Source organism: Podarcis muralis, chromosome Z (genome assembly GCF_964188315.1).
Source record: "Podarcis muralis chromosome Z, rPodMur119.hap1.1, whole genome shotgun sequence".
Lineage (NCBI taxonomy): Eukaryota > Metazoa > Chordata > Lepidosauria > Squamata > Lacertidae > Podarcis > Podarcis muralis.
In genome coordinates, this window is record NC_135673.1 from 7,525,577 (window position 1) to 7,546,531 (window position 20,955).

Genomic DNA, 20,955 nt, shown 5'->3' on the forward strand with positions numbered 1-20,955 from the left:
GTGGGACACCCCATTAGTTCACCATTTAAACACAAAATCATGTTTATATAGGTGTGCTGAGTATATCCTCAGAAACTGACCCTTGACTACGGGATTAATTTGCCTGAGATTCAATGCCCAAGCTTGAGAGCTACCACTAAAGGTGTGTGTCCCTGATCTAGGTGAAGATACACAGAGTCCTTCACTGGAAGATTCAGAGAAGAGCCATAACTCAATGGTCAAGCATCTGCTTTGCACACAGAAAGTTCCAGGTTCAAACCCCAGAAGCACCAGATTCCTACCCAAAACTTTTCAGAGCTGCTGCCCGTCATTGTACACAGTACTGAGCTTGATGGACCAGTGGTCTGAGTCAGTATAAGATAGATTCCTATACACCCAAAACACATAGAGAAAATATGAATTCTTTGCTTCTTGATGCTTTAGAGGAGATGGTGGGGGTCTAGCCCTACCTTTACCTAAAATTTCTGCTGCAGCTGCTGCAAAAAAGAGAGAGAGATTGTGTTCAGGCTGCTTCTCTTTGTGTTTAAGAAATAATAGGAGCCAATACAATAAAGGAAAAGAAACCCCTAATATCTGAGTAGCAGGGAGTCAAACTTGATGAAGTTACCCTGTGTACGCCCACAGGAATTTCTGTTTGCTGCTGTTGCAATTACTGCATCTCCTAATAGCACAAGAGAGAATGCTTCTGTTTCTTCCCTACCTAGCAAGCATAATTTGTTTTTAAGACCTTGTGAAACAGACCTGCCATTAAGGGGGAGGGAGGAGGCGAGAGAGGAGATGAAGTGTTTTTAATAACACCAGCCTTTTCTCTTCTTATTATTTTTGCAGTGAACATTTAATTCAATTTCCTCTCTATTACTCAGCCTTCTAAAAACACAATGCACCCTCAAACACACAGCCAGAAACAAAAGGCACAGCAAAACACATTTGTGCAAGTGACAAAACAGTTACCCAGCTGTTTATTAATCCACATATGTGTATACCAATAGCGAATTTGAGTGCCTTTCAGTGTTGGAAGCGAAACAGGGGCCACCCCCACACCAAACTCAAAATGGTTTCTACAACACTTAGGTGTGCCTCCCTGCATACACAGACGTGTAGACATTTTTACATTAAGAGAAAGGTAATGGGATGAGATGTGTGGAACCAAATGTAGCCCCATTTGGGAGCTGACCGTGCTCAGCTGTCCAGAAGGGAAACAACACTTCATCTCAGTTGAAAGAGGAAAATGAACCCAAAGGAGCAGAGGCATTCCTGTTAGGGGCTGAGGATATGATTCAACATTTGTTTGAAATTAATGGATCTGTGGTAGGCCCTGTTTGTATTATACATTCAGATCATTATCATACTACTTTAAGTGCTCATCACTTCCCCCCAAGGAATTGGAAGCTTGTTAAACTGCAGTTCGCTATTCCCCTCACAGAGCTAACAGTTCTCAGAGTGGTTTAACAATATTTTTGTAAACTGCTTTGAGGATTTATTACAATTGAGCAGTACAGTCAAACTTCAGAACTCAAACGTAATCCATTCCGAAAGACCGTCTGACTTCCAAAACGTTTGAGTTCAGAGTCGTGGCTTCTGATTGGTTGCAAGAGCTTCTTGCACTCAAGCGGAAGTTGCGTCAGACGTTCGAGTTCCGAGGAACTTTCGAGAACCGGAACACTTCCGGGTTTTTCGCATTCAGGAACTGAGACGTTCAGCAGCGGAGCCATTCGAGTTCCGAGGTTTGAGTGTATATACATTTTATGAAAATAATAGTAATATTTCCCTCTTCCTTGGGAACTGTGGTTCTGTGAGGGGAACAGGGGTCTCGTAACAACTCTCAACACCCTTGTTGTTGTTGTTTAGTCGTCTTAGTCGTCTTTGACTCTCGGTGACACCATGAACCAGAGCATGCCTTGGAAACTCTCACTTTCTTCTCAAAGCTTCTCCTTTTCTATGTCCATGGAGTTTTCTTGGTAAAATACTGGAGTAGTTTGCCAGTGCCTTCTCCACTCAACACCCTTAGCTTACCACATTTCCCAGGATTCTTTTGGGGGAAGCCAAGCCTGTTTCAAGTTGTATGATCCTGTTTTAAACATATAGCCCATGTGAATCATCACTCAGTAAGAACTCTGGCTTAGCAGCTGCTTGCAAAAGCGATTCTCTCCTCACCAAAGCAGGAAAGGCCAATTCAGAGAGTTCTGCTTTGCCAAGAGAGGCACGTGGACTGCAGCTGGGGTAGAAACGTCCTGTGTCTTCCACCATCTGTGCTGAAAACAGGACAGCAGAGCAGATGCAAAGAGCCCCCCCACACACACACACCATACAGCGAGCATGTGGGGTGGACCTCTGTGAATCACAAACGCACCATAAACTAAAATGTGCTGTTCCTCTCCTCTCTGCCCATTTGCTGTCGGGAGAGTGGAACAGATGGTGGGCTTCGCTTAAACTGCAATGTGGCTATTTGGCTAAAGCCAAGGCAGTCGAGTGCTCTGTCAGCAGAAAAGAGTGGGCTTTAAGTCCACTTAAATGAACCTATGGCTTTCCCAAATGCTCTCTGTAGTGGGATATTGACTACAAAAGATGCTCCCTGGAACAGCGTATGCGGCAAGTGCTTATTTATAAAACACAATATTGCTTCTGCGAATCAGTCTGGCACAGGCTGTGTGCAACAGCCAGTTCATAAAAGCAAACATTTCAAAATTGCAAAAAAAAATTGATAGGTGGCAGCTATAAATATAATGTTTATCGAAGGGCCGTGGGTGAAGGCAGCACAGCCATTAGACAGAAGAGACACACACATACCCCAATCCAGGTGATTATTTGCAATCTCAGTTGTTTCTACATACTGAAGCCATTCTTTGTCTCTCAGTTTGGTATAAAAGCTCACTGGCAGGGCCCACCCATTAAAGCTAAAATCCACACAGGAAGGGGCAGTCCACACCATCAGCTTTCCATTTCATTCACACAACTGGGATTGTGGGTCACTGTCGCTGTATTTGGGATATTACCATAAATACAATCCACCTAATTTAGAAGCAAAGTTGGCTGCAATCAAATCTATCTTAAAAATAAAAATAGTACCCTTTCAGTGTGCTGTAGATCATTATGTAGTATCTTATGTGCAATCCAGCATGAAAAGGTCTGCTTATGTTGGAACTAAAGCAAGGTTCTGTTTCTCATGATGATGAAACTTGGAAATATAACAGCTTAAAAAAAAGATAAGGTTTGGGTAAGGGTCCCAATAGCAGAGGGACAAGTTATCAACTCACCAATACTATCATCCAGGTCTTCTTTCTCCCTAACTATGCCCTTTTAGAGTGTGTGTGTGTGTGTGTGTGTGTTATTGGGTTGTTTTTGTTTTTATTTTGATTATGTATTTTGTGGTTTTATATTCTGATTTTATCCTGTGAGCCACCCTGAGACCTGCAGGTATGGGGCGGTATATAAATTTAATTAATAATCATAATCATTATTATATGAATATTATGCCCCTCTACTCTCTTCACATCACACACTTAACAAAAATCACACAACTCTGCATGTCATTAAGAGAATGAACACAAACAAACTCAGTCTGCAAAATTCATTCCAAGTGGGATCTTTAGGACAGAGTTCCAGAGCCACACTAGCACAGAATAAGATCTGTGGTGTTTTTAGGTGCTACAGTCAGGCAGGTGTGTGTGTGTGTGTGTGTGTGTGTGTGTGTGTGTGTGTGTCTGGGTTGTGCCCCCTAATTATTCACACTCCTGCACTTTTTTTGGTATCTGTCACCTTAACTGTAACCCTGCCTTTCCTGAACTGTCTTTGGGAAAAACTAAAAGGAAGCTTGGAGAGAGAGCAGCCTGCCAGTCCCCCTTTTCGCAAGAGTAAATTAGTAGGAAAGGTATCTATATATCCAGCTCTTGCAACTACAGTGGGAGCGTAGTGATCCTCTATGTTCTACATAATACCTGTCACATCCAAAGCATTTCAGACCAATTAACGCTCCACTCTTGCTTGGCACAGCCAGAGCCTTCCCCAGCCCACGTTGAGAATGCAAGGGCCATGATAACTGGAGCTTTGGCGAGCTGTGACTATTTTTCTCCTTCCAGCAATCCAAGCCACTACAGAACCAGCTTGAAATCATTTCCCCTGCCCCAGCAATTTTGCAAGGGCACCGCTGGAAGTGAACACCGTTAATTCTGGCAGATTAACGCTGGGCGACTGTGTCCTATTTATGCTTAACAAGCTGGTTTCCTTTCTCTCTGAGACATTTCGGTTACATCAGAGGGTGTGTTTCTTGTCCTTTTTTGGGCATGCCTAGGGTGTGCTAATTCACCCAGCTGTGGTTTCACGCTTCATCTGACCCAAGCCATATGCCCACTGGCTGATGCGCAAACCCGTCTGTTACCTTAAATAAGGCCTAGCGGCATCGCTGGCAACATAGCATTTTGCTGTGAAAGGAATTGAGACGTGAAGACATGGTGTGCGGGGGGAGATCCCCTGTAATGAAATAAAAAGCTGCCTTTCCCCCATCTTACGGACAAGTAGCTTTTCCGTACGGTGCAACTAGTGGAAACCCATCAGGCAGTGCAGCGGTGTGGAATGCTGGATATTGAAGGTGCAGGGTTAAACATATCGTTTGTCAGATTTGATCTTGTTTACTCCCAATTTCTCCTTCCCCTAGCAAAAACATCAACAAGAAACATGGCTTTCCAAGACATTTTTTTTCTTCCAAGCGAGAGACAACACAAAAGTCATGAATCAAAAACAAATCTCGGATCAGTTCCCATCCAGCAAGGCTATCGCTGCTGTTGAAAACAAAAGGTTCATGAACATAGAATCCTAGGAGACAGTTTTAGCTTCAAGTCAAGTTTCCTGCAATTGCAGCAGTCTAACTTCAGAATGATCAATGGGCACAAAGTCAGTCTCTCTCTTGCACACACACACACACACATACACATTAACACATGTTGAGCGCTAGGGCTCTGTTGGCACTGTAAGGATGGGTGAGACCCTGGTTTGGGGAGGAGGGGGGTTGATTTCAAACCAGGACTGTGGTGATGAAGTGTTTGTGATGGGTGGGCTGCACCAACACGGTTGGGAAATTAAAAGGATTCAGTAGTGGGGAAAGTACTACCAGCTACTGTGGTGAAAAGGCCAATGAAAAGAGACTGGTGCTGGAGCCCATGCAGTGGCAGAAAGTGGGGGTGGAACCTACGGGTGCAAGGCAGGACTAATAAAAATCCCAGCTCTCTTTTATCAGCATTCTCCACTTACTCAGGAGATTTACTTAGCTAACTTCTATTTTAATAATAATAAAATGCGCACACACAAACACAGAGATTGCCTATCTTTTCTTCTAAGAGCACACACAAAAAAGGTGGCCGCTGCACCAGTTCAGCCAGGACTGTGGCACACTCTGCTTGAAAACTATGGCACTGAATGACAAGTCAGTCTACTAGGAACAACAAAGGAATCTCTTGTGTGGACACACGTGTTACCCCCCCCCCCCACACACACACCATGCCTTTTTCCTCTTAAGGTGTGGAGTACCTCCTCAGGTGGTAACTGTAGATCTTAATGCAATGATCCCAACAGTCCAAGACCAAGAGCTGTCCCTTGGGGGTGATGGCTATGCCAACGGGGCATGTGAGTCCCTCCCGGATTAAGATGTTATAGCCACCCCCTTTTGGAAAATGCAGTATTTCCTTCCGGCTGCTGTCTGCAACGATCAGGTCCCCCCGGGCGTCCACGCACATCCCTGCGATGCACCGGAAGTCCTCGTTCTCCGAGAAGAAATGGCTGATCTGCCGGCCAAGATGGCCATCTGGGCCAACGGAACCAATCGAAAAGCCTCCTTCCAAGTGGTGCTCGTGTTGGCGGTTTTCAAGGTTCAAGCCCAGCCCCTGGGTGAAGTAGATAGTCCCTTCGGTGTCGCAAGTCACGAACTTGGGGCGCACAGCGCTACACAGGCAACTGTACTTCACAACCCCAATGCTGCGGTCTACTGTGAAGCACCAAAGCTTCCCCCCTTCCACATCCGTCACTACAAACTGCCCCGACGGGAGGGCAGTGATGCCCCACGGCTTGCTTAGCTGGCTCCTGTGGCACGCCACACAGTGCCCGTCCATCGTGTACACCTTCACAGAGTTGTCGTAGCTGTCAGTCACGCCAATCAGTCCATTGCAGTTCATGGTGACAGACAAAGGAGTCAGGTTGGGCAGATCTGCTCCGAGAAAGCTGAGCACAAAGCTGTCAATGCCACTGGGACTCCGGCGGATCTCCTTTAGGAAGCCCTTGCGGGTAAAGACTTGGATTCGGAAGTTTCCGCGATCTGCTACAAGCACCTCCCCCTGGGGTGTGACATGCAGGCTAACGGGCAGGTTGAAAGTCCCCGGAGTGCTGCCTTTAGACCCCATCTTCTTGAGGAAGTTGCACTGCTGAATGCTGGCTGCTGCCTCTGGCATGCGTGGTTTGGTGGGTGAGGAGCAACTGGGCAGCGAGCTGACCTCTGCGTCAGCCACATTTGCCTCCCTGAAAGAGACAGAGGCCACTGCCACCATCTCCACCTGCGATTCCTCCACATTGATGCTCCTGGGTTTTTTAACCACTTGTCCAATCTGCAGCGGCCCAACATGGCCTACCTTGAGGAGCTCAACTTCTTGCAGGGTCAGCTCTTTGGGGAGGCTGTTCATCAGTTCAGGCTCCTCTTCATCACCCTCTTCCTCCAAGAGGGCTATGTCTCCCTGTTTGATTTTGGCAAGGAAGTAGTCACACCGTGACACAATCTGCACCTCGGCGATGTTCAGCAGGTAAGCCTGCTCCTCCATGATCTGGCTGTTCACTTTCTCCACCTCAGAGAGGGAAGTGGTGAAGAACCTTCGGGATCTAGCAAGCTCCTCTTGGACTTTGCGCTCCTCTTTCCCATACTCCTGCAGGACGGCTTTGTACCTTACTTGGAGGTCTTTCGAAACTCCTTCCAAAGTTGCCTTCCTTTTCTGCAGGTCCCCCATGAGCTCTCGCAGCTGGCCAAGCCGGGCCCCAAATTCCCTCCTCCGTTCGTCGGCCGCCTCTTTGATAGCAACCACGCCATGCCCCTGCTGCACATGCTCAGCTTCTTTGCACGATTCACACAAGACCATGCCACAGCTCTTGCAGAAGTGCTTGGGGAGCCTCCGCCCACAAGCCTTGCACATGAGGATGCCAACTGTTTCGCTGAGTCCTGCTGTGTCTATGATCTTCAGCACGGTCAGGTTGTCCGTCAGCTGAGCCAAGCTGGTGATCCTCGTGACTTTGCTGCAGAAGGGACATCGTATCCCGTTGATGCTGTTGGCCAGGAGCTTCTCAGTGCACTGTTTGCAGATGGTATGCCCACAGTGCAGCAGTTTCGGCCTTAGGTGCTCTTCAGTAAAACATTCCATGCAGATGGGGCATTCCAAGACTTCACGGAGTGCGTCCACATTGAGATGAGGGGCAGCAGCCATGACTTTGCAGGTGAGGTCGAGAGTGGCTGCATTTATCTCAGATGTTTTTGATGCTGTTTGGGAAAAGAGAAGAATACAATATTTAAGTCCTAGTGGGTGCTTAGCCCTTCCAGTATTCTGAACCAGGCTGATTTAATTGCACTGCTTTTTTTGCTTTTTTTAAAAAAAGTGTCAGGCTTCTAGATCTCATGACATTTTTGGTGTGGAGCAGGGATCTTTTAAGACTAAAAAGGACATAGAAAGAGCTTTCACTGGCCCAAGTGAGAGATTCCTTACTTCTGCATCCCTCTACCTATGCCAAGCCATTATCTCACAATAATCCAGTGCATGCAACCTACTGCTTTCATTACACCTCTTGGCCACCACACCCTTCAAGCTTTGAGTGGGTTGCAGTTTTCTCTCTCTCTCTCTCTCTCTCTCTCTCTCTCTCTCTCACACACACACACACACACACACACAGACAGACACACACACACACACACACACACACACACACAAAATACCCAGATTTGGGTTTGTTTCTTTGTTTTTTGTCACACTAAATAAAGCCATGGGCTCAAAAGGTACAATTAAATAGGAAGTTTAACCTTCACAGCTGAACTGCCCCAAGTGGAAAGGAAAGTTCGCAAGTTGCAGCAGCTTTGGCACTGAGCAGGTCTGAATGTGGAACAGCCTTTTGAGAGGAGCACAGTATGTACCCCTGGCCTTTCAAAGGCTCTGCACATGCCAAATAAGTAAAGGGCTAGCATGGAGCATCTAGCTCGGGGGTCAGCAAAGTTTTTGTGGCTTGGGGCGGTTCATGGTCCCGCAGACGCCGCGGTGGGCCTGAGTGCACACACGTGCAAACGCTATTTCTGGCACTCCTTCTGGTGCAGAGGAGGCGTGTGCAGCTTCCTGCAGCCAATGGGAGGCCAGACAGCATCACAGAAGGCGGTCCCTGCTCTGTTCCCCACCGGTTTAGTGCGGCGCACAGGAGCCGACTGAGCGGGCGGTCCATGGGCAGGTTAAACGACCCCCACAGGCCGCTTGTGGCCCATGGGCCTTAGGTTGCAGACCCCTGATCTAGCGCAACCTAGGTAGGAATGCCTCTCAAGCAGAATGTTACTCTTCAGAGCTGATGCTAAATATAATCCACCTTAATAAATCAGATCTGTTTAACATGATTTGGATTGAGAGAAGGACTGCAGCTCATTGCCAGCACACCTGTTTTGCATGCAGAAGGTCACAAATTCAATCCCTGGCAGCTCCTGTTAAAAGGCTCCAATTAGAACAGGGATGGGGGACCTTTGGCTCTCCAGATGTTGTGGAATTACATATCCCATCATCCCTAGGCATTGATCATGCTTTCTAGGGCTAGTAGGAGTTGAAGGTCAGCAGCACACAGAAGGCCAAAGGCTCCCCACTCCTGAATTAGCAGGTGATGGGAAAGATCTTCCTCTGCCTGAGATCCTGGAGGCCATTCACAGCAGATGCTACTAGGATACATGGGAAAATGTATTTTGCAGTATAAGGCAGGTTACCATATTCCTAGCATGGTATAGAATAATGAGGGGACAAATAGACTAACAGAGAAAAGAGTATGAGATGAGAAGGACATATGGGAGAGAGAATGGAGAGCTGCAGTAGTATTTCTTCTAAGAGCAGACATGGCCAAAATAATGGTCATGACCAACTTAGGTTGATTTGAGCTGTGGACCTCCAGCTGTTGCTGGACTAACTCCCACCAGCCCCAGCTAATATATCCAATGGACACGGATAATGGGAGTTCTAGTCCAGCAACAGCTGGGGGGGGGGGCAAAGGTTCCTCTTACCTGGTTAATTTCTGTGTGTCTACTCTGTGTGTAACTTAGTGGAGGGGTACAACCTATAACACCGATTTATATTTTGGGGGCAAAATATCTCAATTTGGGGGGTTAGTCAGGCTTGGGAGGGGAAATGTGGGGGTGGCATGAATGAACAGATTCTTTTAGGGACTAGATCACCTTCACACAGCTTCAGCTGCGTGCATGTAGCTGGTGAGGGGCCAGAGCGATGTAGAGAGTGCATGATTCAGACACATATTGGACTTTGATTCAATTTCTGGAATCCTTAAAAGATGTGAAGTTGCAATGCTGGGAGAGATGCCTGGCTCAGTCGCTAGAGAGCCACTCTGAAGAGCCATGGCTCTGTGGCAGAGCGTCTGATGTGCATGTAAAAGGTCCCAACTTCAATCTCTAATGGCAACTGCAGGCAGTAGGGCTGTGAATGTCTCCTGTCTGAAGCCCTGGTGAGCTCCTTCCAGGCAGTGCAGGCAATACTGACTAGGTGGAGCAGTGGAAGGCACAGCAGAAAGTGCCTTCATAACAGGAGAGAATGACCACAGTTCAGGAGTAGAGCATATGATCTGTGCACCTCAAGCCACAGGTCCAGTCACCAGCCTCAGGTAAGATGGGGCAGGGGATAGGACTCCTGAATGAAATTCTGGAGAACTGCTTCCAGTTAAGAACAAACAGATAAGATGAGCTAGATAATATGGTTTTCTGTGTTCATGAGAGGAGCATAGCTCAACACCAGAGCTCTGCTCATGGGGAGTCCCTTGGCGTCTGCTGTCAGTAAGCAACATACAGCGCTGGATTAGGTACATGCAGGCATGCTCTGCATGCAACATATACAGGTTTTAGTTAAAAAGGTTTAGTGTGAAAGAGTGCTTGAGACCCTGTGGAGCCACTTAAAAGTGGAGTAGAAGGAAAGACCAATGATCTGGCTCGTTGTAATGTAGCTTCAGAATAGGAAGGCCATGACTCAGTGGGAGTTTTCATGCTACCTGGATTAAGGTTAGAGATTGTGAAGCAATGTTGCCAGTCAGAGCATGCGGTACTGGGCTAGTGGCTTGATTCCATATAATGGAGGTTCATGTGTTTACATACATTTGTTCACCCCTGTGGAGCTGTACCATTTGTTGGGTATCAGGAATGGCAAAATAAAGATCCTCTTAGGTTACACGTCAAAGACCATGTAACACTGCTTACTGCGGAGATGAGTTTGGGAAAAATGTGAAGAACAAAGGAAATGGACTAGGTGAGGGCAATATACCACTCCTGGTATTAGTCACCCAAAACAATCTTTCAAAGCAAGAAACTTCAACAAAAACCATAGATTTGATGTCTCTTAACAGGCTTTATGCTTTCAAGCCTCAAGTGTCCCAATCAGTGCTGGTACAGCAGGGGTTAATCAGGTGCTTAAAAAAATGATTGCAAAAATCCTGTGCATTTCCCTGTGCAGGGTCACATTCCTAAGCAACCCCCTCCACATGGGCGTTTTTTTTGGTAAAGTACATGTAATTTCCCTTCTCAACTATCCTTAATGAGTCTTGTAACAGCCAGGTATCTTGCACATACTGTATAGTCAATCTAATGAGACAGTATTGTTATCCAGGTTCCCAAACCACTTCCCTATTCCTTTCCTTTATATTAAACTCTGCATTCTCGGGATTCCAGCTGTGCTGTCTTCAAAGTAGTTAAGCCATTGAAAGCCATTGAAAAAGAGCCACACAAAACAGGTGGCATCATTAAGCCATTATGTGGTAGGATAGAGATGGTCTACATCTTTCTCGTGGATTTGCAATTGGGAAAGCTTCCAGTTCTGCACAAGAATACAAACTTTGTATGCAGAAGATCTTGGGTGCAATCCCTAACATCTCCAGCTAAAAGGATCAGGGAGCAGATGACGAAAGAGATACCAGCAGGTGGTGTAGTACTGAGCTAGGTGAACCAATTGTCTAACTTGCTATAAGGCAGTTCCTATGTTCCAAATAGGGACGCGGGTGGCGCTGTGGGTTAAACCACAGAGCCTAGGACTTGCCGATCAGAAGGTGGGTGGTTCGAATCCCCGCTACGGGGTGAGCTCCCATTGCTCGGTCCCTGCTCCTACCAACCTAGCAGTTCGAAAGCACGTCAAAGTACAAGTAGATAAATAGGTACCGCTCCAGCGGGAAGGTAAACGGCATCTTCGTACGCTGCTCTGGTTTGCCAGAAGCGGCTTTGTCATGCTGGCCACATGACCCGGAAGCTGTACGCCGGCTCCCTCGGCCAATAAAGCGAGATGAGCGCTGCAACTCCAGAGTCGCCCACGACTGGACCTAATGGTCAGGGGTCCCTTTACCTTTACCTATTTTCCATTAAAGGAGGGGAGGGTGGGTGAGAGAAATCCTGCACAACCACTGGGGTTATTAGAAAACATGAGGCTAGAGATGCATGACACTGGCAACCCCTGGGTTAGACAGAAGCCTTGTTTTCATCCAAATTGGGAAGGACTAGAGCACTTTCATAAAGCAGATAGGGGACCCATGTGCCCAAATGCTTCTCCATATAAATATTTTTAGAACAAGAGCAACAAAATCCCTACCCATAGAAAGCTAGCATGTCAGGGTGAAGGGTTCTGCCCTAGTCTTCTCTCCAGCATACTGATTTTCTATGTGCAGGGACTGTTTTTACTGCTTTTTTTTGTGTGGGTCCTCATCTGCAGCCCATAATGCTACAGCCCTACCTATCATAGCAACTTTAATACCTGAGTGGTGAAAACTCCCTAACCTGCTACCAAGCAGAATCTGATTATTAGATTTTTCCATGGATGCTGCAAGACACTGAACTTGCTGGAAATGCGCTTCCAGGAGATATTGCTTGTTATCTGCACAAGTACAAGACTAGCAGATGCGCGAGTTTCTTTGTGGTTTCTTGGCTTGGTAAAGTGCACAGAGGAGCTTCTGAAATGAGCTCCGAAAAGTGGAGAATGAGAAAGTTGGTGGCTTTTTAACAAAAGAGGGGGCTCTGGGCTTTTACAAAACAAAAACAGTTAGCTGTTGGGGGGGAGGTTGCAGTTAAACAATGAATTTGCACATCTTCTGCTTATCAGCTGCCTACAAAGTATGACTGCAAAGAGGCAGAAGTGCAGGGGAATTTCTAGATCAGTGTTTCCCAAATGTTTTTGGGCAACGGCACACCTGTTTACTGAAAAAAAATCTCGCGGCACACCACCATTAAAGCCCCGCCCCGTGACGTCAGCGCGCAGCGTCACGCCGGGAGGGACGCACAAAAGTGAAATTTTTTTCCCTCCCCCTTGCTGGGGAACCTCCAAGCTTTGGGGGTGGGAGGAGGCAGCAGAGCGAGGGACTGAGGGACGGCGGCAACTGAGGCGGCGGCGGCTGAGGCAGAGCTGGGAAGGGGGTTTCCAGGGGACACGGCAGCTCCTCGAAAGGCTTCTCTCAGCTGCGCTCAATCCGCCTCGGAGAGGATTTCCCCTCCGGTCCCGTTCGTTTGGGGCATCGCTCCGGCTGCTCCCTCTCCCGCCGCGCAGGAGCGATGCCTCTCTCTGGCTTTCCCTCCGCGCAGGCTGAGGGAGGGAGGGAGGGGCGCGTGTGACCCGTCTCTGCTGGGAGACCAAACCCAGCGAGGCAGAGTCGCGCGGAGGCGCCCAGGCAGCGCTTCCGGCTGCGAGGAGGAGTGCCAGGCAACAGCAGGAGGCGCGGCCTCTCCTCGCCGCCGCCGCCCCGCCTCTCGCCGCCCGACTCGCCCGCCTCCCTCCAGGCATCTCGCGGCACACGAGGCAACGTCTCACGGCACACTCGTGTGCCGCGGAACACCGGTTGGGAAACACTGTTCTAGATAACCAGAAGGGGATGGAGGATTCCAGGCACTATTAAATAAGACACTGGCCACATTCTGCAGAGATCTACTTCTTAGCGATAAACTGCAATCGGTTTTAATAACAAGGCAGATTTGTGACTGGTGAAACTAAGTAGTGTTTTATTGGTACTAAATTCACATCATAAATACTGTGTGTGTGTGTGTGTGTGTCCCCGTCCCCCTGCGTGTTCGGATGCAGTTACTGGAAATAATTCAGCAACACAGCCAACTTGGTCTTTACCTCACTTGTGGTAGATGATCCGTAATGACATCCAAGCAGTCTTTGTCTCGTGTGTCTCGTGTCAAGGCAGTTCCCTGGATTCACAGAGGCAAAGAGAGGGGAAAGAAAATCGCAGTTAATGAGCAAGTTTCAAGCTGCCCCCACCCTGCCCTCAGAAAGTACTTTAGATACTACAAGAAACATGGTTAGCAATAAGGAGGTATATTCATTGTCAAAGCAGTAATAAGCCCAACACTTCCCAAGCTGTATTCAGCTCTTAACAGGAGAAATTTAAATCTAAAGACAAAAACCTAAAGTCTGAAGGAGACCAGCACTATATTATTTTCACTTCCCTCTGTGCTAAGCGTGAGCTGAATCAGTTGGGTACAATTTCCTGGTAGGGCCCAATTTGAATAAAATTAGTGCTGGAGTATAATTTGCTTGTCACAATTGTTTCTCTCTCCCACCCTAAAAAAGTACATTTACTCTATTTTGTTGTTTTCCAATTAATTTCATTTGCAGATGTTTGCACTAGGGCAAAACCTAACAAGCACAGCCAACAGAGGAGATTTAAAGCTGACTGAGCTGAACCAGAATTCTCAGTTGCATTGGCTCCCTCTGAGCTTGGGTTTACTGAACAATTTTGTTGTATGATGTCGAAAGCCCAGAGCGCGGTGACAGTTCTGGGAGAGAATAGCTTAAAAGGAATGATCTGCAAGGGAGAAACTGTGGACTGAGGAGTGTGGGCTTAACCCATTCCATGGCTTGTGGTTCCCACCCACCCACCCACCCCTTTCCACCAGCTGCTTGCTCTTCTGCTGAGATTCTGGACACATTTTTCCTGTGGTTGGGGAGAGGCTTACAATGAGAGAAGAATGGTTGGGTGGCGTGGTGGGAGGTGGGCAGCTGAGAGAAAGATGGAGGCAGTTTTGGGGGGAAGAGGTGGGTTGCCCACCACAAATCATGTTCCAGTCTTCCCCATAACTTTTCAGTTCAGTGGCCACCTAAGCTCTTGTCCCCATGGCTCCTGCCAAATGAGCTCGCACCCACAAGATCTGACCAGACCATACCATCTTGGTATCTCTGTGCTTCCACTTTTAACAATGGCAATAGAGGCAGGGTTCGAAATTAGCCAGGCACATTTTGCAGCTGCCTTTTGACCACTTATGATTAAGTGAAGATGCCTGGGCCCCTGACACCTCCATCTGGGAATCACTGGATCTGGACTGTTTCCACACACTAATACCCCATCCTGCTGAATACAATCAGTTGTATTTTATCTGCACAATCGGAATGAACTTCTGGAACCAAAATGCTTTTTCTGTGCAGCCTGGGAGCAGTCGCCATTAAGTAAAAGAGGTTGGAATAGGCCAATATATATATATATGTTGACTGTCCCTGGACCATGTGACTTTTATTATTTAAGTTATCAAAGCTCTTAATCTAGTTTAAGGTTGTCATCTGAATTAGCCAGGTGTTTAACTGAGAATCATTCACAGTCAATCCATCACTTGCCCCAAAATAGGAAGTAGACATTCAGTTTTGGTGACTGCAACCTTGGTTTAAGGAACCATTTGGCACCTAGCTTATATATCTGAGTTTTTAACACTGAACAGAGGTTTTAGTATTCAGGTTTAAAGTGATGCATAAGAGAGTAAGTACAATACAAAAATGAAGTGTTTTGCTAGCAGTTTTATTCAGCTTCAAGTCTTATAAACACACTCTTCAGTACTCTAGGTGCACACTTGAGTGAAAGAAGTTGGCATTGTTGGGGTGCTTGGAGGGGGCAAGCATGTTAGCAGTTGCTCAGCAGAAACTCTCCTAAGTGAGGCTTCTCAAATAGGAGGAGTGTAGTTGCTTAGAAGACTGCTTAGCAAAAGTGTGCCCAAGTGCGCTGCCTTGCCCCCACAACTGTGGGAGCCAGGGCTGTGCAGGTAAAGTTAGAACACCCTGCAGCATGTGTGCATAGGCGCTACTGAATTTTGAGGGGGCCCAGCCCCCTCCTTGGAATTTTTTGGGGGCCCTCAGCCCCCGCCACTGAGTGTGACCATGATACAGTGATTGAACAAGACTCCATGAATGTGGAAATAAGGCAAATTACCCACGGATACAGCTGGAGCCATATGTAAACCAGGCAAAGCGGTCTGCTAACGTGAGGATGAAATGGCACCTTAATATCAGAAGGAAGCCCTTCCAAACGTCTGTCGTTTATTCAAGGAAGTATGGCACATTAGCAGATCTGGCTCAAAGCATCCCAGTTTGGTTAATAACAAAGGGACACAAGACTCTCTCCCCACACCCTTAGTGTTTATTGCAGGCGAGTCTCCCCCTCCCCCCAATATTAAGGGAAGTGCAAGGAGCAATGAATTCAAACTGTGGCAGATCGGATTTAGGCTGACTGTGGAGAAATATTACTTAATTTGTAAGGCCAGTTGAAAAGTCTCAGGGAAGTCTAAACTTGTAACACTCAAAACCACTTTAGCCACTTTGCTGTACTTGCAAGCAAGGCAATTAAAAGATTTGAAAGAGCAATTTCGTTTTAACCCTCTAATAACACACTGTTGGTTTATAGTGGCCCATGTTAAAGTGATGTGGTGACATTTCTGGCTTAAGGAGGAAAAGCACCACCACAGTTATTCAGGAAGGAGGGAATAAGGAGATCTGGGAGAGGCAGAGTCATTTATAATCGTCAAATGCTGACACCCAGTTAGAATAGTCTTCCATCCGAAACTATCTGCTTATTCCCTCCTTTCTTAATAACCTTGGTGTCACACTTTATACACACACACTATACACACTTTAAGCCCTGTAAAAACAAACAAAAACACCAGCGCAGGAGCTGAAATGAATAGCCCTCATTGTGGTTCTGCCGCCCTATAATGTACTGCACGGATGACTTCTTCTGAAATAGGGAATCCAGTACCCATTAGAGGAATGGAATATAGCGGACTGGAAAGTGAGGTCTTATGTCTTCCTTCCACATCCAGTGCCACTTTGTATATTGACAAGGTTACCCAAGTATGGTATGGCTTTGCTGGGCGTGCCAAATGTATGGCCAATCCAAAGCATTTTATAATTTATAACTAAGGGGATAACTTTAACACAGTCACACTCTCTACTGCAGTTACTCTCCACATCTGTTCATGTAAATCAGGCTTAGGCAAACTTGGCCCTCCTGATGTTTTTGGGACTACAACTCCCATCATCCCTAGCTAACAGAACCAGTAGTCAGGGATGATGGGAGCTATAGTTCCAAAACTTATGGAGGGCCGAGTTTGCCTATGCCAGATGTAAATGGACTTATTCGCAGTCCTAGGTGCACTAATAATAATATGCTACTACCAATAAAGACTTTGTATTGTGCTTTCAGGTGTTCAAGCACTGTACATAATGATCCAGCTGTAGGGAAGCCACTAGGGCCCACCCTGGGGGGGGGGGGGAGAGGGAGACAGACATACTTTTTCAAGCCTCTGACTGAGCTGCACTTTCCAGGATATCGCTATAGGGAAGATGGCTACAGATACTGTGTTTAAAAAGTATTTTATTTCTGGTTTTCGTTTTTAAACTATTGGTGAATATTCTTATGCTCAATGAGGAGGTAACATTGCGGTGGGGACAGGACATTTTTACCAAGGTGTTGCTCTACATAGAATCACAAAACTGTAGTGTTGGAAGAAACCCAAGGGTCATCTAGCTCAACCCCCCCTTCCAGGGCATGAATCTCAACCTACAATTCCTTGATCTTATCTGAAACCATATCAATTCAGAAAACCTAACTGCCTGCCAGTTGCTAATCTCCATTTCCTGAGCAAGGTTCTGGAGGGAGTGGTTGCAAACCAGATCTGGGTGCTTTTGGAAGAAACTGATTTCCTGGACGTTTCAATCAGGGTTTAAACCCAGTTTTGGCACAGAAACTGCTTTGAGAACCAACAAACTGAAGCTCAATCCAGATAAGACTGAGGCACTGTTAGTGGGTGGTTTCCTAGACCAGTTGGGTCTGAGATCGCCTGCTCTTGATGGGGTTACACTTCCTCTGAAGGAGCAGGTTCGTAGCTTGGGGGTCCTCCTGGATCCTTTGCTGTTGCTCGAGGCTCAGGTGGCCTCAGTGGCCCAGAGTGCCTTCCATCAGCTTTGGCTGGTGGCCCAGCTACGCCCCTATCTGGACAGGGATAGCCTAACTACTGTCATCTATGCTTTGGTAACCTCTGGGTTAGATTACTCCAGTGCATTCCATGTAGGGCTGCCTCTGCAGATGGTTCGGAAACTGCTACTGCAGAATTCAGCGGCCAGGTTGCTCACCGGATCAAGACAGTTTGAGCCTATTACACCAATCCTGGCCCGACTGCACTGGCTACCAATTAGTTTCTGGGCCCAATTCAAAGTGCTGGTTTTGACATATAAAGCCTTAAACAGCTCAGGACCACAATACCTCAAGGACTGCCTCTCGCCATATGAACCTACTGGAGCCTCAGATCATCTTCCAAGGCCCTCCTTCATGTGCCGCCTCCTTGAGAGGTCCAGAGGGTGGCAACACAAGAACGGGCCTTCTCTGCAGTGGCTCCCCGTCTCTGGAATGCTCTCCCCAGGGAAGTTTGCCTGGTGCCTTCATTATACACCTTTTGCCACCAGGCAAAACGTTTCTCTTTAAGCAGGCATTTGGTTGATTTGATTGAAATCCTATGCCCTTTTAAAAGGAGTTGGAGGGAGGTATTGGTTTGGGGGGTTTTTTATTATGTATTTTGCGGTTTTATATTCAGATTTTACCCTCTGAACCGCTCTGAGACCTGCAGGTATAGGGCAGTGTATAAACTGAAAAAATAATAAAATAAATAATAATACCAAACTCTGCTTAGATTTGCAAATGTGCTAGCAGGTTTATTGCTGCATGTGTAAAGGGTGTTCTTTTAAAGCAAGGGTGGTGAACCTTTGACAGCTCCAGCTCCCATCATCCCTGAAAAGTTGGCCATGCTGGCTGGGACGGATGGGAGTTCAACTACATCTGAAGGGCCACAAATTCCCCCATCCTGATTTAAAAGACTGCTATGAGTTCTCTGAAGGACCAGAGGCTTTTTAAAAAAACAACCACCACCAAACCAAAACCAAGAACAGCATCTCCTCTTCTGCCTGACACACCTCTGTGATCCTATATATTTCCCTCAATTCTCTCCACAAAACCCAGCTTTTTTTTCATCAGGCCTTTGGCACAATCTCCTAGTTCTTGTACTGCACCACAGGGGTGGGGAACACGTGCCCACCCTCCAATTGTTGTTGAACTCTGATTCCCATCAGCCCCAGCTAGCATGGCCAATGGTCAGAGGTGATGAGAGGTACAGTCTACCAACATCTGGAGGCCACAGGTCCCCCACCTCTACTGACCTGTAACTCAGCCATTAAATATCCTGCCCCTGTTGCATTACATGTGGCAATTTTGAGATTGCAGTCTCCTCCTGCTGAGCAGACTGATTGTGCTATACTGTATGTATAAAAATGAATTGCTTATCTGGCTGCTGCTACAGGTGAAGGAACAAAAATAATTTAAAAAGAGGAGATGGTGACAACATTGGTAGGCTACCCTAATGTAGATTAGGAAGTTGATTGTCAGTTTTCAAAGAATCCACAAAGCAATGTGAATGTGTGTGTTTTCTACGTAGTGCTTTCTATCTTAAATTGTGTGACTTATCAAAGCAAAGATAAATTTGGGTTTGTATATGTTATGGCATGGAGAGGGAAGCATGTATTGCAATGCAGTTGCACTCAGGACACTTTTCATAGGCTATCTTGGAAGTTTACTTGAGAGAAGGCAGGGAGGAAAGTGTACAGTGTGCCCTAATGAATTTTATTAATAATTATCAAAATGACATCATTACATTTTCCCCTTCCACCCTTCTTGCAAACAGCTCTCGATTCTCCCCACGACCTTTATAATCTCCACAGTGGCCCTGTGAGGTAGATTAAGCTGAGAGACAATAAATGGCTGTCCAAATAAAACATGGCACTAAGCCAGGGAGTTAAAGTCATGCCTGTCCAGTCTTAATTCCAACATCCTGACTGCTAGGTTAGGGAACTGGAGGGGTAAAAATAATTTTTGGCCCATGAGGCTTAGAGGCTTTTGTGGTGTACGAAATTCGGGTGCAGCACTGATCACATGCTGGGCATGGAGAAAGAAAAAGAGATTTTTCTATGCATAGATCTCTATGAAATTTTGTGTGCACGCCATAGCTCACTGGGGCTTCTTTCAGGGAGCTCTTGTCAGACCTGCAGGGGGGCTGAAGATTATGCCCTTCAGCGCCTGAGAGATAAACGCTGCTTGTAGCTCAGGAAGGATTTGGGGCTCCCTATGCAGGAAAAGACTGCGGGCTCCTTTCACCTGAAAGGGAACTTTGGCACAAATCTGCATGCAGAATTGCGGCTCCAGGAACTGCAAAACTTAGGTTGTGCTGCTGCTGCTTGCTGTCTCTCTTTTCGGCCCCCCTCTCGCACATCCTTTCTACCGTGGGACTTACTTTGGAATAGAAAGTGTGCTCCAAGCTGGACTAGATGGCCGTTTTAAGGGGCACTGAGCAGCTGGAAATTAGGAGAACTGAAGTGTTTTAAAATAACAACCTGCTTTTGTATTGTGCGTGTGTGGTTTTTGGAAAAAAATAATGACGTGTCCTTTGTTGCTTTTTCTGAAGGCGGGTCCCCCCCCCCCGCCCGCCCCTTGTTCGGATTTCCGCATCTGTGGTGGGCCGGAAGCTGGACTTTGGCAAGGCCTCCCTGCAGAGGGAATGATGCTCGCGTCTCTTTGCACGGCCAGATCTCTCGCTCTCTTTTTGCACAGGAAGCGAAGCGCCCGCAGCACCGTCTGCTTTAGGGATGCAGCGGAGGGGGAAGGAGGCGCGGCGGGATGGAAGAAGCAGCCTTTTCTGGGCGCAAATGAGAAGGGTGGAAGTTGCATGGGGATAACTGGTTGGGGAGGAGATGTGCTGGGGTCACCCAGTTCCTGCCCGTTGCCCCCCTCCCTTTCCCCGGTGCGGCCACCCCTTTGCCCCCCCTCAAACAAAACAGAGCCCCTCCCTACCTGCAGCTTTCTCTCTCTCCTGCAGCTGCATCAAGCCTTTGTCCCCACCATCCTCTGCGCCTGCGCGAAGGGGCCTTTGCCACTCCCACTCCTCCCTCCCCCCTCCCCTTGGCACAACCCGCATTCGCTCGGCAACGTCGCCTCCTGCGAAGCTTCATGGGAGTTGAAGTCTTCAAGGGAGGTCTTCTTTCCTCCGCCTCCAGGAGGAGTTTTGGGACTGAAGAGTTCGAATCCGCGGAATACCCGAGGCGGATAATTGTTTCAGGCATTATTATTATTAATAATAACAATAATTATGTAATTATAATATATTATTATTATTAATAATAATTGTAATCATAATATAATTATATTTTATTATTAATTTTAATATTAATAAATAATAATAATAATAATAATAATAATGGCAGCAATAATGGAGATTGAGAGTCATCCAGCCTTAATGCGACTTTAGGGCTTTAAAACCCACACACAACAACAACTTTGTTTTTCTTTGGGAGTGTAAAAAGCGTTTGCTGTACTTGGTGGTTGGCGGGGGGGGGGGGGTTAGATCAATTTTGTTTT

General features: G+C 46.9%; 2 protein-coding genes across 4 annotated transcripts in view; one reads left to right on the top strand and one right to left on the bottom strand.

Moving 5' to 3' along the window:
* Positions 1-20,955, top strand: part of ASTN2 (astrotactin 2) — a 682,965-nt gene that overhangs the window by 495,315 nt on the left and 166,695 nt on the right. The window lies entirely within an intron of this gene.
* On the bottom strand, positions 2,714-20,477 carry TRIM32 (tripartite motif containing 32). Its single transcript, XM_028714607.2, has 3 exons — positions 20,392-20,477; positions 13,353-13,426; positions 2,714-7,504 (listed from the first exon to the last, which is right to left on the bottom strand). The coding sequence occupies exon 3, from the start codon at positions 7,449-7,451 to the stop codon at positions 5,505-5,507; it is 1,947 nt and encodes a 648-aa protein (XP_028570440.2). The 5' UTR covers positions 7,452-7,504; positions 13,353-13,426; positions 20,392-20,477; the 3' UTR covers positions 2,714-5,504.